The sequence below is a fragment of the Panthera pardus genome, unplaced genomic scaffold (assembly GCF_024362965.1).
Source record: "Panthera pardus isolate Hobbes unplaced genomic scaffold, ASM2436296v1 HiC_scaffold_2, whole genome shotgun sequence".
Taxonomy (NCBI): domain Eukaryota; kingdom Metazoa; phylum Chordata; class Mammalia; order Carnivora; family Felidae; genus Panthera; species Panthera pardus.
Window position 1 is genome coordinate 75219674 of NW_026526765.1, and position 24195 is coordinate 75243868.

At 34.6% G+C, this 24195-nt stretch overlaps 1 protein-coding gene across 20 annotated transcripts in view; it reads right to left on the minus strand.

The window, feature by feature from the left end:
* Nucleotides 1–4713: 4713 nt before the first annotated feature.
* The window catches only part of PPIP5K2 (diphosphoinositol pentakisphosphate kinase 2), a 72582-nt gene continuing 53100 nt past the window's right edge, over nt 4714–24195 (minus strand). For 4 of the 20 annotated variants that reach the window (XM_053907162.1, XM_053907164.1, XM_019450559.2 and 1 more), the window contains 7 exons: nt 23070–23142; nt 21240–21359; nt 20298–20360; nt 18473–18532; nt 16719–16859; nt 12878–13003; nt 4714–6440 (listed from right to left, as the gene is read on the minus strand). In XM_053907162.1, coding sequence (XP_053763137.1) covers nt 6328–6440; nt 12878–13003; nt 16719–16859; nt 18473–18532; nt 20298–20360; nt 21240–21359; nt 23070–23142 — 696 coding nt within the window. In that variant the 3' untranslated portion in view covers nt 4714–6327. Of the gene's footprint in view, nt 6441–12877; nt 13004–16718; nt 16860–18472; nt 18533–18568; nt 18601–18894; nt 19495–20297; nt 20361–21239; nt 21360–23069; nt 23143–24195 lie in introns of those variants that run through there. The other 16 variants (XM_019450581.2, XM_019450573.2, XM_019450580.2 and 13 more) reach the window with 9 other exon arrangements.

Here is a 24195-nt window from a genome sequence, read left to right on the forward strand (position 1 = left end):
TCTTATTCCTTGATGTCAAAGGATAGTAATAAAAAAAGTGATATCCAGTTTGAAAATGGAGAAATCATTTCTCAATAAAAATGATCATCCCCAAATATAAATATAAATTATCTTAAAATAAAAGAAATATAAACAGTCTTCAACAAAACTATAAAACACTTGTAACCTCCGCCACAACTTCTGAGAAAGAGCTAACAGATGCAGTCAAGATATAAAAGGAAGATCCCTGGAGAGGATGCTTACAGCTCCAGACCTCAAAGTTATCAGAGCAACAGACTCCAAAATAGCTGGCATATTCTAAGGGGCAAAGCCAATTCCTTGTCTGAAACAATGGAAATGGAGTCAGCACCACCATTCGGGTGTTTTCTGGATACTTCCTGGTACCACAGAGGAGCAGAGCTGCAAAGCCCAAGGAGGAAATATAGACATGTCACTTACAAGAAGCAGTATGTGGATGAGACAAGAGTGGAGGAAAGACGCCCCAAAGGGGAGCAGCTCTGTGGCTGACAGTCACTGTTTGCTGCAGAGAATAAAAAGGCTAAAAAACAACTTTTGTAGACCTGCAGACCTGGGATAAGTCGCTTCCGTATTACCCAGGAAGAATTGTTAGCCCAAAATGCTATTAACTACCATATGGAAGTATATCAAATAGGTGATCCAGAAAGGAACTTATTTCGAGATGAGTGGTAAATGAAAATGAGCCTGCATAATAGTGTTCATACAAACATACTCCAAAAAAAGCAGGACTGGAACGGGAGAAACAATAGCAGATAAAACCATTCATTGGAAAAAATGAATCCACTGAGCATATGAAATATATGACCAAATAAGGAAACAAAAACTTCATCCAGAGATACAAGCGATCAGAAACCACATAGTGACACAACCAAAGGAAATGCAACAGGAGCTAAAAGACTTTAGGAAAGAAATGGAAAAGAGAAGAAGACGACCATCCTCCAAACAATGCTACACCAGAGGGAATACAAGAGATGGGTAAACTGAGAGAAGGCCAAGAGGGGATAAGGTGGAAATAATTTCAACCTGTTAATGAGGGGTTCAAAATATAGCATTTAAACTGATAAGCATGTAATAAAGGCATAAAACATTTACAGGTATAAAGCTAAACACAAGAACCAAGGAAATAATACTGTCAACTTAAACTGCTCTAGAGGAAGGGCAGAAAAAAGTACACTAATTGGACATTGCTCCTAACAGGGTATCAAGAGCATCTAAAAAATGAAATATATAAATCAAAATTACAGTTAAGAAGAGAACAAGTGGAACAAAGGGAAGTACAGCAAACACGGATAGTACAATGAAAGTGTAGTGTTCATATTGTTGATCACTTACCCCTTATTCATTCCTCCACCCCTTTCCTAAAAGAACCCTAATTTTGGTCATATATCTATCCTCTTTTCACATAATCTTATGCTTAAAAGCAAGGATTCTTAATTGGGAGTGATTCTGCCTCTGTAGGGGACATTTGGCAATGTCTGGAGACAATTTAGACTCTCTTTCGGGGGTGTTACTGGCATTTAGGTTAGAGACCGGGACGAGGAGACCAATTTCAGGCCAAAACCCTATGTGTGATCTTTTAGGCCTTCTTTATCATGGGCAATTTAAAAAAGTTTTGCCTGGAAGTCTTTATGAGGAAAAGCTGTCCCCCATACACAGAGTCTTCTAAGGGAGCTATCTAGTCAAAGACACCAAGGGCCAGCATGCTTATATTCATATCTGCACTCCTAGCCCTGACACCTCCATTCAGAGGCCTCATTCTTATGGGACTCCTTCAGGTGTCTCCACCGAGACCTTCCCGGGGACAGGTCTTGACCAAGGTATTCTCCTCCACTCTGTTTTTCCACTTCTAGCCTTTCCTTCTCTCCCTGTCCCCAGTTCCCTGGGTTCATAAAATGGCAGTGCTCCTCAGCAATGATCAAAATTTCCACCAAAAATTGTTTTCAAAACACTGAGACAATTTCCTCCACCTGCACTGCTTGATTGACCCTTGCCCAGTGCCATTCAGTGGGGGGCTAGGAAAGAACAGTGAGGAGCCAGTGCTACATTCCTTTTTGGTCTCCTGCTTATATTGCCACAGTAAGTAAATAAAAATTTGATTATTATTTTCATTTTGGCTCATTGCCTTAACTGACTACCTCAACTAGCAGCTTAGCATAGGATTATTGCTAAACATCCTACTATGCAGAGAACAGCTCCCAGAAAAGCATTAAACGGTCCGAACTGTCAACAGGGCTGAGGCATTTGGCAGAACTTGACTCCATCACCACCACCTCCAGAGCCAATAAGCCCATGGATTTCTCCTAGAGAATGTTATTCATCCAGGAGCGATAGATGACCAAATAAGAAGGCCTAATCACACTGAAATGAAAGACTATTCCATGGCTGAGGGAGAATTTTCCTCAATTTTTGTTGTGTTGGACATGAACAAGAGAACATAAAACCCTGACTGCCACTGGCAGCCATCGTGTGAACATGATGTGTGAACATTGTGGGAAAGCAACTTTGGGATGAAGTACTTGTACTATGCTACAGGAGTGAGGTAGAGAACCCGGGTCTTTGATGACAGTATGACTGAAAGCACTATGTCCAGAACGCACCCCGTCTGTGGACTTCCCAAAATGGGTAATAAATTTCCTTATGATTTTAAGTTTCAACTGGAGTTTTTCTTACTTGCAATGAAAACTGTTCTACAAAAAAGATAAAAAAAAAACAAACTAAAAAAGCAATAAAAACAGAAAGCATTAATCTAAAAGCAGAAATATATTACATATAAAAACACTACACTAATGTATGAAATAGGAGGAATCCTAAAAGTGAATCACAAAGCAAACCACACTATTTTAAAATACCTAAACACAGTGACACAAACATAAACAAATTCAGGGATAGATAAAGGTGTATCAAGCAAATGTACTTTAAAATAAAACGTCATAATCTTAATATCTGACATTTTAAACTATAAGGCAAAAGCATCCAATGAAATAACAACAAAAGATATTGTTATAATGATAAATGTAAAACCCACATTGTAAATGTAGCAGTCATGAATTCATATGCAACAGAAGACATAAAAACATAGAAAGAAATAAAAAAAAAAACCACAGGCAATAAAAGGAGAAAATCCTTATATGGAAAGTTTCCTTTACCTCTTTCAAGTCATGACTAAGCACATGGGCCAAAGGAAAAGGTTATAGAAAACCTAAGTGATATATTTGAGATATAATTTATATATGTAATAAAAGAATAGATTTTATAAAGTTTTCCATTCTCTGAAAATACAGAGTAGACCCTTCAACAAAAACTGACCCATATAAAGAAAACCTTACACGGCAATAGTTTGGTACCTATGAATGATTCTGTGCAAAGGGAGAGCTATTTCTCCTTGAATTCCTTATATCAAGTGACCCCTTCAGAAGGATAAAAATTGTCCCCATGGGCAAGAATGCTGCTGTTGATGACAGCTCTGGGTACAGCTCAAGAGAATTAGAGAGGGTCTAAACTCACAGAGTTTACTAAGAATCCCAACATTACTAAGAATAATATAGGCAGTCTACTCTGCCCAGATAAACCAAGGATAAAATGAGGTCATATTAATGAATACTGTATGTAAAGCAAACTTTGATAAGCACACAAGGAAATACTGTGGACTTTCCATTAAAGTATGCACACAAGACCAAGTAAAAGCAAAATCTTAGCATGAAAAAAATTTAGCATGAAACTAGGTAATAGTGGACATGCACATTAGAGTCAGCAAAACCTGGAGGAAACTCTGGGTAATAATACTGTTCAAAAGAGGCTTTTCTCTTGTCTTAAGAATTGTAATTAGATCTTTATTGAAGAGCGATACATTTAGCTTTTCTCTTTTAATTGCTGTCTATTGCCCTTTTGTTCCATGTATATGCAAGCACACTGTCACATGTTCTCTGTCCCTTTACATGGAAATGGAAATGCCTCCATTTCCTGCTCAAAGGAAACCTGAGATAAGCTGTTCAGCACATTTTGCTCTTTAATCCAATGTTGGTACAACACCCCAAATGTATTTCCTGGTGTTTAGAATGGACTTAGGAGAATCCTATAGAACCAGGGCAGCAAAATCTGCCAGCATTGCTTCAAGGGGAAAGTGAGGTCTGCGTTCAGATGCGGGATTAAGGATGGAAAGATGGAATAATGCACCATGAAGACTAACATCCTAGAATGGCTGGACAGCTCCTCAGGATGGGCATTCTCATCTCTGCTGCTTGGAGGACTGGGCTGCAAGAAACAGTATCTTGCAGTATTTAAAACAAACAAACCCATACAGGGATAGAATCATGGGAGAAACGGATGGTTCAGTCAAACCTGCACTAAAGAATGATAACTGTAATTTCTTGCTCTGATATATAAGACTTCTGTTGTTTTAGAAAATGATTCAAAGATTCTTTCAAATCAGTTTATCTAATCAGTCTACACAAAAATATTACAGAGTTTAGTGACTACGGTGAAATCATAGTTCATGTATAACAATGGTAAAAATGAGCTATGCTGAATTTCTGTAGCTAACTTCTAGGAAATAGATATGGCCAACAGTAAGTTTTATTTCATATCTGAGATTAGCATCGTTTAATACTCAGTTTTCTTATTTCTACTTTGAAAGCTAAAAGTAAAGAGATAAAGACTAGAAATCAAAAATAAGTTGCCACTTCATTGACTCTCTGATTCTGGAAATAAAATATTTTAATTAAGTTCCACTTAAAAAATAAAAGTAGCTTCTTACTCCCACACTGAGCACATTAACATTTTCACATACAGAAAGTTTAGGTACATTCAACTGTTTACAAGACATGTCTCCATATAATACAAGTACATTCACGTGAAGTATATGAACTTATATAATTGTATATATTTGTGACTTTTGCATCTGGTACCTTTTAAAACTAACACTTAATATGTTTATTTTCTAAATGTCAATTCATAGGTGATGATTTAAAGTTAGGAGAGCCTCCTGAAGAGTTTTAATAGTTGTGTTCGTATGAGAATTCAATAATATCCTAAATATAAGCTTCAAAGTAAAGCTTTAGCAACTTAAGTTACCTGACTGGCAATGCATGGAATTCTTACCAGGTTGTATTGTTTGGTTTACAGTTTAAGTCATTCAAGTGGCTTATAATTATTTGTGCACTAGGGGATAAAAAAGCACCAATACAGTAAATATTTTTTCACATCACATATGAAATCACAAAACAATGATCTCAATTTCCTTTCAAAATCTAATAGTTTGAAAAGAGCATTTATATCCAATGTTCAATCTTTAAGCTTTCTTAGTGAGATCAACTGATACACTAGAGATAAGAATGGAAATGCTAAAAAGAGGTGTTATGCATAATATCTCCTAACTACAGAATTGAGACATTCTCCTCACACTGCTGATATCCATTTTTGAACTGGTTTCCTTAGATCTAAAAAGAACTCTGAAAATAAGTGTAACATTTATAAACTTATCAACTATGTCTCTTAAAAAGAAATTCTAAAGATGTCTTTCTTCCCGATACATAAAGCAGTATTTTCCTGATGAGCAAAAGCACCTTATGATAAGGAAATATATAAAGCAAGTATTTTCTACAAATTAATATAGAAATTTATGCACATAAAGGTGTAGTCACCCCAGCTGTATATGTAATATTTTAAATAATACACAATAAAAAAAAACAAACCTCAAAGCACATATTGGAAAAATAACCCATATGCTAGTACTCCAGTTATTAAATATTGCAGCATATATGTAATTCTAACAATTGGAGGAAAAAAGTTTCTAATCCAAATGGTCAGTGAAATCTCTTTGGAAATACACTTTAAAAATCTGTAATATGTAATCCTGGCTGTCAAATTCCAACTCAAGCTATAGGTTTTTATAGCTGACATACAATCCCATGAAAATGAAAGTATGTACAGAGGTCACCTCACAGATTCTTGAGTAAACAGCATTACTGGTGAGACACTGGGACAGGCAGGCTGAGGTCTCCTGTCGTTTTCTTTACAGAGGGAACATAGCAAACATAATATTAAGAATGACAGACCTTCATCACCGTAAGTTTTGCTAAAATGTTAATAAACATTGTTTTAAACATTTCAAGATCATGAGAAAAGGTCCTTACCTGAATATATACAAAGAATTCTCTAGATTTAACATATTTTAAAATGAATACAGAGGTGTATAAGGAGAAACATCAATTACTTGCTTTGACAGTTTTCAGTCAAGGTTTATTACGTGTCTTTTTCTATCGAACAACGTGATTTTTATAAATATATGGAGCTCCAGCTTCCGCTAAGATTTCATTTCTTTTTCCCAGTGGTTTTTTTGTGTTCGTGCATTTCTGTTTTGCTAGCTATAGTCTTTTTTCGAGATGAGGTATTAGGAACAACGGCATTAGAAGGTCCGCTGGTAGCTATACAAAAAAAGAAAAATTGTTTAGATTTTCACAAGCAATTCACGTTCAAATACTACTGCTAAGTGACAAATAATTAACTTTATAACTGTGATGTAAATGAAACATTGTAAACATCCAATAGAGCATTTTTAACCTTTTAACTTTTTAGAATTCAACATCAATACAGGAAAGTAAGGTCAATGGGGTGTGTTCCAAATTTGTCTTTTCACTCTACATTCTTCCTTAAAAACTAATTTATTCCATCATTTTTAACTACCATCTATCTATTGTGCTAACAATATTCAAATGTATACTTTTGGTTCAGGTCTTTTCCCTTACTTCAAGATCTGTTTATTCTGTTCATCCTATCAGAAATCTCTCTATATATAAAACTGACAGTAAACATAAACTTAATATGCTTAATAATGAACTTGTCATTTCCCCTTAAATCTATTTTCTCCTCTTTTATATTACCACTACTTAAAAAGTTCAAATATTAGAAAACTATACAGTCTTGACTTAGAACTCATCCTTCTACATCCAAACCAACATTAAGCCCTTATGAGTTATTAAAAAGTTATTCTAAGACAGATGACACTTCTGGTATGGATGGGCAAGCTCCTATCAGACTAATTCTCCTGCAGGTTAACAAGTATAAACTCTGGATAAAATATGAAAAACAACTACTCGAAGACACTGAAGAGTAAACAAAAGCAGGTGTATACTGGAAAAAAAAAATCAACACTTGGAGGAAGGAAACTCATGTTGAGTCCCCCCCACCCCCATTTTTTTGAAAGCTGTAGGCCTAAGGAGAGTATCTGGTCTGAACCATGTGCAATGACTACAACTAAACATGAAACTCATTCTTACTAGCATGAAGAACCAGAAGACAAGTACTGGAGCAACTATAGCTGCTGGAAAATCAGGTGGGAGATCCCAGAAAGGGAGAGTCTCCAGTTCTTTGTATAAAGCATGATCACATTTATGGCATGGGGAGGGTAGGCTCCAAGAGTGTAGCTAAGGCCAAAAGAAAAGATGTGAAAGATGAGCTGCTGACTACTTCAAGGAACACAGTTTTGCAACATGAGTTCGCCCAAGGTTAACTCTTTGCTTGAAAAAAACCCAAACAACTCAATACTCTTGGGAAAAGCGTAACAAAAATAACAGTCTGGAGTTTATACAACATCTCATTCATAATGTCTAGGATGCAATCCAAAAGTACTCAATGTATGAAAAAAAACAGGAAAACATCTTTCTTCTTGGGAATGGATAAATTGGTAGAGACTATTTCTGAGGTCAGCTAGATTAGTACACAAGAATGTTAAAGCAAGTACTTTAACTTACTCAAGAACAAAGGAAAATATGCTTATGATAAATAAAATTTTGGAGATCTCTGAAGAATCAAAAAAGAGTATCTAAAACTAAGGAATAAATATCTGAAAAAAACCCACTAGATAGCTTAACAGCAGAATGGAGATGATAGGTAAAAGTGAACATCAACCCAGATTATAAAAAAAAAAAAATAAAATAAAAAATTCTAAGCATGCTTGCCATAGTCAAATTGCTGAGAATCAAAGATAAAGAAAAAATATTGAAAGCAGGCAGAAAAAAATAATTCAACCCACTGCACACATTGGGACAATTCAAATTACCAAAGACTTCTCATCAGAAACAATGGGAACCCTAAATAGGACACAACACCTTTAAAACACTGAAAGAAAAAACTTTCTTCCTCAAATTGTCAATCAAGACTTTTTCAAATACAGTAAGAGATCTGCAGTATAAAAATGCTAAAGAGATTCAGGTAGAAGGCAAATAAAACCAGATGGAAACAAAGATTTAGAAAAAGGAATGAAGACTGATGGCTAATGTGTGGATAAATAAAATACTTTTTTCTCTTCCAAGTGTCATTAAAATACATGACTGTGTAAAGCAAATATTCTAACATTGTATTGTAGCCTTTATAATATATGTGGAAGTAACATACATGGATAACTATGTGTCAAGGATGGGTGGAGAGGAAGGTAAATGAATCTACAGAGTTGCAAGGTTCCCACATTTTACTCTGAGTAGTATAAAATTATCTCTAAGTAGATCATGAAAAGTTAGGTATATTTATAGCCACTAATTAAAGAATGATGCAAAAAGGTAAAGCTACAAAGTCAATAGATAAGTTAAAATAAAACTCTAAAAAATATTGAATACAAAACAAGGCAGAAAAGAATAAAAGAATAACAATCAGAATGTATAAACCAAAAATATAATAACATAGTAGATCTAACCCAACCATATCAATAATTACAATGTTAATGAACCAGAAACATTGCAACTATAAGGCAGATATTGTTAGAATGGGTTTTTAAATTTTTAAAAAATATTTATATTCTGGGGCGCCTGGGTGGCGCAGTCGGTTAAGCGTCCGACTTCAGCCAGGTCACGATCTCGCAGTCCGTGAGTTCGAGCCCCGCGTCAGGCTCTGGGCTGATGGCTCGGAGCCTGGAGCCTGTTTCCGATTCTGTGTCTCCCTCTCTCTCTGCCCCTCCCCCGTTCATGCTCTGTCTCTCTCTGTCCCAAAAATAAATAAAAAACGTTGAAAAAAAAAATTAAAAAAAAAAAAAATATTTATATTCTTTGAGAGAGAGAGAGAGAGAGAGAGACAGAATCCGAAGCAGGCTCCAGGCTCTGAGCTGTCAGCACAGAGCCTGATGTGGGACTCAAACCCACAAACTGAGAGATCATGACCTAAGCCAAAGTTGGATGCTTAACTGAATGAGCAACCCAGGTGTCCCTAGAATGGGTTTTTAAAGAAGCCAAATATATATTGCCTACAAAAAAAAAAAAAAAAAAAAAAAAAAAAATCCCTTACATATGAAGACCACAGGTTGTTTGGAAAAATAATCCATGCATACAGTAAGCATTAGAAATGTGAGGTAGCAAAATTCACATCAGATAAACTTTAGGACAAAGCATTACTAGGAATCAAAGGGAAATTTCATGATGATAAGTGAGTCAATACATTAGGAAGGCATACCAAATATGTATGTATGTAATCACAAAGCTTCAAAGCACAGAATAAAAACTGATTGAATTAAAGGAAGAAAAAGACAATCGTACAGCTGTGAGTGGAAATTGCTCTCTAAGCAATTGATAGCACATTCAGAACCTCTCCTCCCATCCACATGTCCCCACCCCTCAAAATAGGAAAAACACAGAAGATATGAAAAAGATTATCAGCAATTCTGACCTAATGGATACTGATAGAACATTACATCAATGAACTATGGAATAAAAATTCTTTTTTAGTGCTCTTGCTGCATTTAAGATGTACCAAGTCCAAATGTTAAGCCATAAAATAGCTCACATTTAAAATACTAAGACTGTACAGTATATGTTTTGTAATTGCAACGGTATGAAGGAATTGGTAACAAGACATCCAAACCCCAACCCCCAAATATTTGGAAAGTAACCAATATGTGTCTAAATACTCCATGTCTCAAGGAATAAATCACAAATTATAAAGTATTTTTAACTGAATGAGAATGAGAATTAAATGTAACTTTTGTGAGATGTAGCTAAAGAAGTACTCAGAGGGAAACTTAAAGCCTTAAATGTTTCTGTAACAGGAGAAGAAATGTCTAATAAAAAGTGATTTAAGAAACTAGAAAGAGAATAAAGGTCAACCCAAAGTAAGTAGGAGGATGGAAATATTAAAAGAGAGAAATCAGTGAACTATAAAACAAACAGCTAAAATCTGTTTCTTTGAAAACACCAACAGAAGGGATAAATCCCTAGTGGGAATAATGAAAAAAAAAATCATAACACAAATTATCAGTATCATGAATAACAGAAATTATTACTAAATTCATTAAAAGGATAGTGCAGTGGGGCGCCTAGGTGGCTCAGTCAGTGAAGTGCCTGACTTTGGCTCAGGTCATGATCTCATGGTTCGTAAGTTCGAGTCCCACCTTGGGCTCTGTGTTCCAGAGCCTGAAGCCTGGAACCTGATTCAGATTTTGTGTCTCCCTCTCTCTCTGCCCCTCCCCTGCTCTCTCTCTCTCTCTCTCTCTCTCTCTCAAAAATAAAAATAAACATTAAAAAATATTTAAAATAAATTAAAAAAGGATAATGAAGTAACAAGAAGATTGACAACTTAGATAAAATGAACAAATTCCTTGAAAAACCAAGTTACCAAAGCCATCACTAAAATGTAACAGAAAATTAATTCTATCAAAATTTAAGTAAGAAATACCTCTCTTATAAAAAACTTCATTCAGAAAATAGAAGTGGAAGAAATACTTCCAAATCATTTTGAGGCCAGCATCATCAGCCTGATACCAACATTTAAAAGACATCACAAAAACAAAAACCAACATGAAAACAAAAACAACAACAAAAACAAAAAATAACTACAGATGAATCATTATCTTTTAAAAATGCAGGTGTCAAAATCCTCAAGGTCAAACTGAATCCAGCAACATTTATATAAATTATTCATCATGACCAAGTGGGGTCCATTCCAGGAATGCAAGATTGGCTTTTATTGGCTTATGTTATATTGAAAAAGTCAAAATAACACCACTTCATCTTTATTATTTAAAAAGGCATATGAAATAATACATTTATTATGTGTCTAATATATAGAGAAAAACAATGGACCATGATTCAAAGAGCATTCAAATCTTAGGCCTACGACTGTTATGTGAACAGGGATTAGTCACAACCTCTGCAATTTTTTCATCCGTAATGGCATAAGAATGGTATTGATCTCTGAAGGCCATGTTTAGAAATGTATGAACAAAAAAAGTGTTTGTAGCATAAAAAACTATACAAATGTTAGCTTTGAGTTGTATATGGAATACACTGTAATTTATATTTAAGATACTTTTTCAGTTGTCTGTACCTGCATATATTGATTATTTAGACGGTGCAAACTTTAACTATATTTAAGATATTGCCTTTAATTTATAAGGCCGGATAACCTGACAGAACTATTATCAGGGATAAATGATCAAGTCAGTGGTACAGAGTGCTGTAAGAGTTCTTGTTTTGGTAATCATATAAATACATCACCAGTGGAGGGGGCTGGGTTGGGAGTGGGAAGTAAAGGGAGAACATTTTAGAAGAAAAATGACCTGAGTATCACAAGGATTTATTTGGGAGGCAGTGAACAGTTTGGCAACAGTGTAACAACAGCAACTAACATTTAGTGAGTGTTTACTATGTATGTCAAGTACTTTACATAGGTTATTGCATTCATTTCTGACAACCTTTAAAGGAGTACTATTACCCCGATTTTAGGACTATGAAACTGAGGATCGGAGAGGTTAGTAACTTACCCAAAGTCATAAAGCTAATAAGTAGTAGTGTTGAGATTTTAATCTAGGTCCCTCTGACTCCCAAGCCTAAACTATTAACCAAAAGAATTTGTGAGAGCACTAAAATGCTGAAAAGAATGAAGAAATTTCCAGTGAGGATACAGTCAAACCTTGGAGCTATATAGAATTCTCTCAAGAAAAAAAAAAGGTATAGGGTAAGAAAAAGTGAACAGTTGGATGACCCTGTCTGGCATAGCAAAGTAGGAAGAAGAACAACTGTCAGATAAGACTAGAAGAATCGGGTAAAGGGAAATAACGGCAAGGCAGAGTACACCGTGGAAGTCAGAGTAAGAGAGGATTTCAGCAAGGATCAACCACACAGTCAAATATGCCAAAAAATAAGAACAAAAAAACAGTTGGGGTGTCTGGCTGGCTGAGTCAGTAGAGCATGAAACTCTTGATGTTGGGGTTGTGAGCTCAAGTCCCACGTTGGGTGCAGGGATTAGTTAAAAAATAAAATCTTTAAAAAAAATAGAAAAAAAGCTGATAAAAGATAGTTGAATTTGGTACTCATGTCATTAGACTGCGCATGGAGAATTAAAACACTGTAAAGAAAGAGACAAAAATAGGGGGCGTGTGGGTGGCTCAGTTGGTTAAGCGTCCAACTTCAGCCCAGGTCATGATCTCATGGTTCATGAGTTTGAGCCCTGCGTCAGGCTCTATGCTGACAGCTTGGAGCCTGGAGCCTGCTTTGGATTCTGTGTCTCCCCCTCCCTCTGTCCCTCCCATGTTCATGCTCTGTCTCTCAATACTAATAAATAAATGTTTTAAAAAATTAAAAAAAAAATCTTTCATATAAAATGACTAAAATAAAGCCTAGACTCAAAAGAAAAGCAATAGGAGACAGTTCATAAGTTAGTTTTGAGAACAGTATGAGTATGAAATATATTTTATTAACAGATACAGTGGCGGGGGAGACAACAGAGGAAAAAATACAAATACATCAACAGACTACAATAACGGTTTTTAACTCTAGGAAGTATAATGATCCTTTTTAAAAACAGATTTTAAACTCAAAAGGCAAGCTATTACTACTCCTCTAATTGCACTACAGAATCCACAAATTCACACACTGCTAACCTGGCTTGCTGCTTGCTTTCGTATTCTTTAAGGTAGCTGGTGGTGTTGGGAGGATTTTTGCAGGTGTATACGTATTTAAAGATATTTTTCTTCTCATTACTGGACTGGAACGTGAAGCTGAAGAGGCTGAAAAGAAAAAAAAAACAAAACAGATATGGCAGTTCAGTAATCTCTTACCAAGTCCTTACATTTAGAAATTTCTAATGACATATTTAGTGGACTTAGGACTATACGTTACAGGAGAAAATAGACAATGCAAGGTTTACAAAGTAAATTCGGATACATCATCTTTCCTATAAAAAGTTCTCTCATGCTCTTAGCCCAATAGATGTTCTGTTTATACTGCAAATAATAAGCATTTAACAGTATTTACTAATGGCATGCCAAGAATAGAGCAATGGACTTAATTTTATTGTCCTGATAGAAACTCAGATTCTTAAGGGATGGCAGAGAGCTAATGGCATAATTTTACTGCCTAGTTAAAAAAAAAAAAAAAAGTCCCAAATTGTTTTTCTCTTAAAAATATGAAGTAGAGATTCAGGGACAGTTACTTTGTAAACACTATGGTCTATTAATCTATTGTATTTATAAGTAATAAATCAGACTGTCTCCCTATATTACCTAGTGAGATTTATCTTAATGCAAGGACTTTTAAAGATTTTTTTTCTCTTTCTAATCAAGGTGGAGTGGTTGAGAGGCATGAAAAGGAAAAGTACGGTAATTCTGAAGTATGAAGTCCTCTGGGGAAGGAGAGCTTCTGGCATGAGCTTCCAGGTTCTTAACTGAAGGGAGGTGAGGAGTTAACAAAACACCAACTCGCCTGCTTTTGCAATTTTTGGAGGACCTGATAGCAATAAACAGCATGTCTCTGAAAAACAAATACGTGAGCCAGTCACAGCAAATGTGTTTCATGTGGCTGACCCGTATCTACACTGAATGAATACAAATCCCATTGGCAGAAGCTCCAAGTAGTCACTAACGATATAACATACAAGTGATGACAAAAATCCCGAAAGCATCATGTAAAGCACTACACCACTACTAAGCTCTTTCCTGCTTACATGTTTGATCCTGTCTCGTTAACTTCCATCTCTAACTTATCCAGTTAGTATTTCCACACCTTTCCCCCCATCTGATACTGTTAGTGTTCCATTGTAAGCTACCTTCTAGTTGCCACAAAATTGATTTAATTTTGTTTGAAGTGAGGAAAAAGCCTTTCTGAACGACAGAGGATTAACAATATCGGCTTCATTATAAATAGCACAAAATCAATATAGTCTACATTATAATGCTAATTCCTTGACAATTCAGGGAATTAAGTATAAAATAATATAAATATACTGTGATTACTAAATATTAATTCTGCAGTTACAGTATAAAATAGAGGATTCAGAGGCTTCTATTACAGCTGGCACCTATTTTCTTTTTTTAATATGAAATTTATTGTTAAATTGGTTTCCACACCACACCCAGTGCTCATCCCAACAGGTGCCCTCCTCAATGCCCATCACCCACTTTCCCCTCCCTCCCACCCCTCATCAAACCTCACTTAATTCTGCAGTTACAGTATAAAACAGAGGATTCAGAGGCTTCTATTATAGCTGGCACCTATTTTCTTTACTACTCAAGAAGAACTAGAAAACCATATACTCAGAAGACATGGGTTTTTTAGTATTGCTTGACCACTAACCACTTGATTTCCTCAATGGTGTCTAAGTTTTTTTTCTTTAAAGAATAATTTTTTCTCAAATGAAATCTTAAATCAAATAGATGAAAACATATACTCTAGTTGAAGCAGCCATGCATGACATAAGGCCTAACCATTCAGCATCATCTTCCTAATGGAATTTCCAAAAGCTCTTGGGAATACAGTCTGAAGATCAATGAACTAGCTTGATTTTAAGGTTTATTCAACTCAATGAGTTGCATTAACTGTATTTACGTTCTTATCTAGTTTCCTTAGTAAGTAATGGCATGAAATTTTAAGAGAACTAGAGAATATGGGGTACAACTTATATCCATGATATAGAAAAGAGCTAATCTGAACTGGAAAAGGAATTTAATATCCTTCATTAATACACCTCAATAATATACTCTGATTAATTGAATTCACTAACCACAGAAATAAAGCCATCATAATAAAACAGCACCACAGAATATACCTTCAGAGATTTTCTTTCTGTAAATGTTCTACCAATTCTCTTTCCAAAACAGATGTCATTACTGCTGTTACCTGTAAGTCACTCACTGAAAATCTTCTAAATTCTAAATAACATTGATTATCTATCCTAAGTTCTTTTTTACTAATTAGAACTTTTCTTTCATCTTTATTTTAAGATTATAAATCCTTGCCCCAGTGAAGCTGTGAAACATCAAATATAAAGGGGTAAATGGTAAATGAGAATTAATTCAGGTTCTCCACTGCATTCTGAGGAAAAGCATTTTCCATTCTATCAGCTAACAGGGAAAAGAAGATAAACATACTTCATTTTCCTAACTTTGACCTCACACAGCTTAAAGAAGTTATTTCATTTGGAGTATTATCAATTCTCAGAGTCAGACACATTCACAGGAAAACTTTGAAATTAAATCCTACTTCCTAAAACCATTCTTAAAGTGAAATATTTTAGAACATAAACCCAAGTATCTCTCCATTGCCATCAATGATTGAAACCTGACCTCTACTACCAGACGTGGAAGAAAAGGGAAGCCCACTATACTGGAGAAATGCAAGGGGTGCCATTTAGACAGAATACAATGTGACGAGAACTCTCTAGAATAATACAATGTGGAAGCCAGAAAAGGGAAGAGAACAGCAATACACGAAAGTGGCTTTCATTCCAAGACCTCTGGTTTCATTCTTCAGAGAAACACATTTATAGTATGCTCCTTACAAAAAGAAGAAAGGTATACACTCAATGTTTGTGACTTTCCAAAAAAAGGACTAGCCCTAGCAAGATTCTTAACTAAGCAGAGCATGCTCTCCAAAACTGGATGCTTCCTAAACTGGAAATTCCCACAGGCTGAAGGATCCTATAGAGCTGGGGATCATAGTAGTCAGCTGACTTCTCATACCCAAAAAAGGTAGCCCTAAAGGTTTCCCAGAATGATGTCCCTCAGAATAGTGCTACATGGTGTCTAAATGTGTCACCAAAAATGTGTCTTCTCAAAAAATAAGTTTTGGAAAATCTAAGTATACAGTTTTCCTACATTAATGTAACTCTGTCTCTCCAAAGGGAGGTGGGATATAATACAGTTTCCAAAATTTACTGAGTCATGAATCCCTTTTCTTCACACACATGCATTAACTTTTGCAGAATATTTTCTGAAGAACATAATTTGAAAACCTGTTGTCCTAATTTGCTCTCTTTAGCCAAGAGCTCCTTCTGAATCATTGTGAATATGTACCAGAGGTGGTGAGGCATGGATGGTTATTTGTGCATGTGTGGGTTAATGACAAATGGTATTTTGTAGTTTTTAAAAAGTTTATTGTAAAATCACACACAATAAGAAAACGAAAAAAAGGCCATCAGTCTATATTGTTGACTTCTATTGCTGGGTCTTAGATTTTTTTTTTTTTCCTTTTTTGGGAGGAAAGTTTTTTGGGAGTTATAAAGAAAAGTGGTGCATTCCACATCAATAACACCAAAGAATTTCAAATAATGTTCCTTTATACCCCCTTCTCTCCTAAAATTTTATTCACTATCACTATATGAGTTTGTTGTAATAATTCTTCTTATAGTCTGATAATATCACTGCCACAAAATAATGAAACTAATAACAATAACAACAACAACAACAACAACAACAACAATAATAACAATAATAATTATTTTCCTACAAATTTCAGGGGCCTTCCGTGGAACTTCACTTGATGGAGAAGCAATGGAAGCAAGAAATTCATCCACCTGCTTTAAAGACAGGGCATTGTGAAGAGTTTCTAGAGGACAAATAGATGGCACCATGGAATACAATTCAAAGCCTGAAAAAAAGAAATGAAAAAAAATTTGGATATTTAAAAAATAATTAAGAAGGAAGAAGACCATTGCTTAGAACTGTACAGGTTAGGTCTTTCCAATCTATCACATGCAATCACATGAGATCTCTGAAGTCATGACACCAGATGCTATGCAATATGGGACTGGAACAAGATGTGACAAATACTTCATTTTAAATGTATTCACATAGTACCGCATGCACACAATTTCATTCTACACTTTAGTAAAATCTAAGAATGATACTTAAAGAAAAAAAACCTGGGGGGGGAGGGACAGAAAAATTACATTAAGTTTGTACTTTATAAAAATCAGGTCTATTTGACAGGTAAGTTGATGCCATGATGTGTCTCTGATGCTAGGAGGTTAAAATTAACTTCTTGTTGAAAAATGATTACATTGTAATTACTTGAGGAGTGATTTTAAGTAACTTTTCTAGTAATACCAAGGCCAACAATACTCTCTAGTGTGACCTGAAAACCACACTCATTCATTTATGCTGAAAATCAAATTCCAAAACACATTTTACCTACCTTTATTGAAATAACTCAAATATTCTATTGTTGGAAATTGCTAGCTGAGTACCGTTAGGCCAAGTAAAAAGCAATACAAAATACAGACATGTTTGCATTCAACAATGGCACAGAAATAGAAAAATTTCATGAAACAAACCATGCACATAAATATTAATACCATCAGTGAAACAAAACTGCTTACAATATACACTTTTTTAAAAAACAAGATATAGGTTATTCGCTTTTTATAAAAATTGCCTGTTGATTTAAATTTTATTCAACTGAATGGCTTTTAAAATTGCTCTCATAAACAATTAAAGTAGTAAGTCTTCCTGCACCTCTTCTTTCTAACATTCAAACTAATTTCCCTCCAAAGGAAATACTTTTAATACTTAGATTAAGATTTTATATAAAGGCTAACGTTATTAAATAAAAAGTAAAAATTAATTAAACTCAAACAGACTACAAAATTCTCTGCTTCAATAGGCATGTGCTCATTTTAACACTGACTGATATTTACTTAATTTCAGGAGGAAACAGTGACCCAAGAACTGACTAATTCTTGGCTGGAATAGGGAAACTGGTTAAAAGAGAATCTAATCTTTCTATGAAAATAACCAAAGGATTTACAAAATTGGTATGTTTGATTTTCAGGTGCAAACCAAAGCATGACGGAATGTTACATATGCTTAAAGAACAAAACAAAACAAACTATACCATAACAGCAGCTAAAGCACCTAAATAAAGCACTAAAAGAATTGGGCTTGCACAAGTAATACATTTTTTTAAAGTATAAGACTCATGCAAATAAGCGCAAACCCTTTCTTTGCATTACACTGAACTTAGCAATGTTATGTTTTTTATCCTTTCATCAGAATGTTGCTAAGTATTCTGTAACAGCTATTTCCTTGCATTTGCCTGTTAGATTTTATAACAGGCAAATAATAATATAATCAGGTTCCTCAGGACTGCATTTTTTCCCCATTTATCTTTAGTAAACTTTGTATTTAATGCACAATGAAAGGGTTAGCGCAGCAATTTAAAAAGCCACCCTGCTGTCATGTTTAGAAGCTATAAAAACATACCACTGGAGCCTAGACATTCCACAGAGGAAACGGACCAGCACCTATAGAGGTGTAGGTGTTCTGCACAGAGGCCCAGAAAATAAGGTAAAGCACTGTCAGAAGATACTTGTTTCACCATGTTCCTTGAACTAAAGATGAAGGGAGGGGGTAAGTCCATGATATGTATTAAGATGGAAATAACATGAGAGTTAGGGGGAAATAAAAAGTGAAAGAGTCAAATGACAATTCATAGGACAGATAAGACAACACAGTATAAAAAAGAAAAAAAAATCTTGAAAACCCCAAAGAAACATTTCTAGAATTGAAAGAAATGCATTTTAAACGCATTAAGTCACATGTGTGGAAAATCCACATTTTTAAAAAAGCTTTAGCCAAAGGAATATAAAGTTACTCTATTTTCTGTTAAATTTAACTTTTTTTTTTTTTTTTTAAAGCTTCAGTAAACACAGATTTCTCCTATGTAAAACTTTCCATACTGGCTGTAAATACATAAGCATTCTGCACAAAAACTATAGTCAGTCTTAAACCTGCAATGTCTCTTCTTAGAATTTTGTGACTTGTTTTTCTTGTGACTTTGGTTTTTCTTCTAAGAAGTTCTTTAGAAGCTGCAGCTGTATCAAATAAGGATCTTTTTCTTCAGAAAGTAGCATTTAAAGAGCTACAAAGGAGGAAAAGCACATAAGCTTTAAGGGTAAATTTTCTTGTTGAGGATGAGATCTTCTTACTCCACCTCCAGAAGTATTTAGTGCACTTCTATAGGATCCAGAAGGGGGAGAATGGCTATAAACTTGTGTTTAATCCTTCAGTTTCATCTAAGTTTTTGAAAGACTTGACTTGAATTTTTGAAAGGTGTATTTGCAGTTAAAAGGAAAAAAAAAAATTCCAGGGGATAAAAGTACCTTCATTCCGAATAAAAGCAAAAACGGGTATGTTTTCTTTTAAATTCTTCTATCCTCAATTATTTACAAGTGGTCAGTAAATATTCCCTCTTGACCCAGAAGAACAAGCTCTGTGTAAGAAAGCTGTAATAATGCAACAATTCAGTTTATAAACAATGGCCACAAAAACACTTTACTGTACTGTTCAGCCTCAGAAATTGAATTTAACTGAATGAGCTTTCTAGATTTTTAGCTTAGTGTTCTTCCTATCAGAAGTTCTCCAAATTTTAACGAAAAGCAGTGGTACCAAAAAGAATTGGTTGCTTGACAACAGCAAACCATACGGCCACATGAGGATAAAGTAAATACTGGATAAAATTTTCAGAGGTCTCCAGACCAGGTTGAGTTTGCTTTAGACAAAGAGCCACTGATAAATGTTACACAGTGAAATCTACATCTCCTAGATCCCAAGAACTTTTCAAAGACATCATCTGGCTGTTTGACAAGCGTGGCTCAGTATTTTTTATCAAGTAGCTCAATAAAATAACTATGTGATCAGAAAAGAATTCAGGAAGAAAAAAAAACATTAAAATAATTAAGACTTAAAAAGAAAACAATACTAATTGTTGTATTTTTAAAATTTGTGTAGACTGATCACTTGAGAAATTAGAAGGGATTTTTAGGTGCTAATTTAGTATTAAAACTCATCATCATTGTGGTCATTTAAAAATTTGAGATGAGTGATGTTAAATGATTGTGTAAATTACAGCTGATAAAGGGAGCGAGACAGTATCAATATTTTGGATTAATAGTAAGTTGGAATTACATGCCAACTGAAATTAAGAATGGAGAAATGAATGATACTGTATACCCCACAGTTTGAAATAAAAGAAAAATAAAAAAGGATGAAGCAGGGGAGTATCTTTTAAAATAAAAGCAAAACGTACCATTGGTTGGGTGTCGAGCAAATGAGATAGAAAACCTTTTAACAGCAGAACCGCGTGTGGCGTCTGAGAAAGAGAAAAACAGGTACCTGAAATTCGTAATAGCTACCAAAAGAAGGACACTTAAAAAAAGAGGGAAAAAACAAATATATAAGGAGGTTAGAATTAGGTGACATGCAGAAGGGAATGAGAGAGGGTACTGGTTAAAAGTAAAATGGCTTGAGGATAGAGGCAAAGTGTTTAATGAAATACACAAAAGAAAGAAAAGCAGGATGAGCCAGCAATTCTGTTAAGTCCATGTTTTACTGACTTAAGTAAATTTGTGGATATATGAAAAGAAGTTTTAAATAAATCAAAGGGTAATAAACACTCCTATTAATAGAAGGGACAAGCTTCCAGAAGCCTCCAAGGATAGTCCAAATATTAAAACTTAAGGTACATTAACAACAGTGAGAGGCTATCCAACTAGGGATTCTAAAATATTCTCATCATATGTTTGTTTTTATAAAAATATTGCCAAGTATAGAAGTATATTTTCTTCTACTTATCTACATTCCATTCACTTTATTTTATTTTTATCAATATCAGTAAGTAAAATAAGGGATAACGATAAACAAAAGTTTAAAAGATCAAAGAAAGATTTATTCTTTATAATATGGCTTATCAACTATCTAAAAGACCCAATACATGTAATGCAGCTCTAAACTTCACATTTGAACAAACTATTTATTGAATAAGTACTGTATGTCTAACTACTATTAACTCTTTGATGAAACATGAATCCAAGCTATGGATGAGAGAGCACTGGTTGTCACTTAGGCAAAGGGTGCTAGGATTCCATTTGAGTTAGTCAGTGGGCTTAGGCTTGTCTTTGAGAAGTACTATATGCTCATGGGTGTGTGCATGGGTGTGGATATGAATCTGTGTGTGCATGTGTGCACATACCATCTATGCAGCCAGAAGAAGTCAGCTTTTTACGATGAGTACGAGCATAATCCTGTAGGTTAGGTGCGCTTGAAGAACCCCCGAGCACCGAGGTGCTAAACAGGCCCGCACAGTGAGACCCTGATGGGAGTTAGAGAAAATACATACACAACGGGTGTTCTTCCATTCACATTGGGAATTCATGCAGCATGCAATAACATGGCTCTTACCACACTTATCTGGCAGTGCCTTGAACAGGCTCACAATTCGCTTATAATGTCAAGTTTAATATAATCACCACCACCATTTATCATATGTACAAATAAGGGTACTTAACACTGTATAAAATGTTGTCTTTGAGGAAAATAATATGCCTACACAATTAGACATATACATTTTAAAACTATTAAAAACACTACTATAGAAGTTAATTTAGGTTGATAAGGGATTCTGTCAATTTGCATTAACAGGTCATATAAAGAAATCTCTCTTCGCACAGATCTAGTCACAATAGATCAGCATTTTTGAATGTATGTCTGTAAATGAAGAATTTTTTCTGGTACCCTTGAGTTAAGAATCATCAACATATGTTATGAAATAAAACAAAGCTTGCTAATTTGTGAGAAGACCAGGTAAGAACAACTTCTTGTAGGTCATCCAGGCCTAAATCACCTTACACTTCTAATACTTGAATGACTTAAGATCTTAATTAATAAGACCCTATGAAACACATTATTAGCAAATAAAACACAGCCAATCCAACTGATGCTTAGTTTGTAGTCAAAGTCTTCACACCCTAGTAAAACTTTTACCACTAGGTGAAGATTAAATAAGTTTCTATCAAATACATTTTGATACATAAAGGAAGATCATGTGGCAATATTAAGTTACCAACACAAGCTATACGTAATTAACTAAAGATCTTCAAGTAAGTAGGCATCAACAAGCAGTTCATATACTTAGTATACAGAGCAAAGTACATATATAGTTGAAAATTACTTATTTATACTTTTATTAAACCTATTTAGACAACTACTTACAGTATGCTATTACCTCATATAGTTTATCAACAATGAGCTTAAAACCGATAAGTTTAGCAAGATCTTTCTCGATGTTGCTTTGCAACATTATTTGCAAAGAACCAATTATGTTCTATAGGTAAAGAAAGAGTAACAACTATCCCTGTGCATTAGTTTTGCTTTGGTTTTTCTTAGGAAATAGTCAAAAGGAAAATTAATACACCAAGAAAGGGTTTAAAACACTCTTTACTAAGTAACTTAAAAACAACAACAACAACAACAACAACAACAATTTTTTAAAGTAGGCTTCACAATAGCACAGAGCCCAACGCGGGGCTTGAACTCATGACCCTGAGATCAAGACCTGAGCTGAGATCAAGAGTTGGATGCTTAATCCACTGAGCCACCCAGACGCCCCCCTAAATTTTTTTTTTTTAATCAGAAAAGTAGAAGGTTCTGTTTTGTATGCAATAACGTATTCACAATTTTATCAAGTGGGAAAAATGAAGTTCCTTCCTAAATTAAAGAATTTTGGGATTTTAATTTATAGAATACAAGACTAAAAACTACCATTGGCAATTGGACTAAGCAGTTTACATTATGGACACTTAAAAAAAATTATACATCAAAATTAAATGCTATTTCTTGTTCATTTTATCAAAACTTTATTGTATACTTTGAGTTGTACAACTCAACATTTTTGAATTAGTGTATGTTAAATAAAAATAAAGCATAGCATTTGGTCATGCTTTCGTCACTGAAGAGTTAGTTTTACATGTGTGCAAAATAGGGAGTTGAAGGTCTGGAGTTCAATTTCCTTTAGACCACATACCTACAGTAGGGTTCTGCTTCTGTTCCACAAGAGTTCTTGGTGTTCGCAGATAATTAGCGTTTTCAGATACAACCTGCACAAGGAAAGCAAAATAAATGAGGTAAAACAGTAAAATCAATTTAAAAGTCCATACTTCATTTGCAGCCTGTTCCAGACAGACAAAGGTTAATAAGCTGTATGATAAATATTAGTAGAAATACATAAAACATGAAAGATCATGCAAGATCCCCTTCTGAAGGGAGTCCATTTCATATGAAGTCCTTGCAATGAAGTGGTGCAAAGCAGGCATTCAGAATGAAATATCATGTATGAAACAAGACAGATGAAAAGAAACAATTAATAGATTGATAAAATTTCACACTCTCTTAAAAGAAGCCAAATGCCCACTTTTAAACAGCTCCTGTATTTGAAGGGGGGAAAAAACAATCACAAACAAAAGAAAAGACAGACAGAGACTGTTGAGGTCACCATACAATTACTGATCCATGCACGGGCTTTATCAGAGTAACCTTTAAATATTCACAGCCTTAATGGATACCATAATCCCTTTTCCTATAATCAAATGCATTATACTTCCAAAAGGAAATTGCTGAAATTCTCAAAAAAGTCATGTGTAACAGCATGGAAGTGTAAAACCTTCCACTATAAAACAAAACAAACCCCAAACCCTAGTATTTTAAATTTCCAAATGTCATCACAGAAAGTCCTTCTGAAATCATTTAACTTTGGCCCACATTATTAGTGGGCACCTATACATTATACCCTCTCATAAAGAGAGCATTAAAATATTACACAACTAAACCCCATGCTGTATATATCCCTTAGATACTTCCAGATAATGCAATAGTGAGGGAGAGAACAATCAATATTACATGAGCCCTGCTAATTAACACAGGACCATGTAAATCTTGGATTTTAAAAAATGTTCAAACTCTCAGCAAATTCCAAACGGAGTCTAATATTTCAATTATGGGGGAAATGGTTACTGAATTTTCTTACCATCAAATTATGTAATTTTGTTTCTAAATGTTTTAAAGGACAACTATGCCAAAAAAACGATTTCTCTCCTTTAAAAAAATTTTTTTATTAACACTAAAAGTTCCAGGAGTATAAAACTTATTAATTT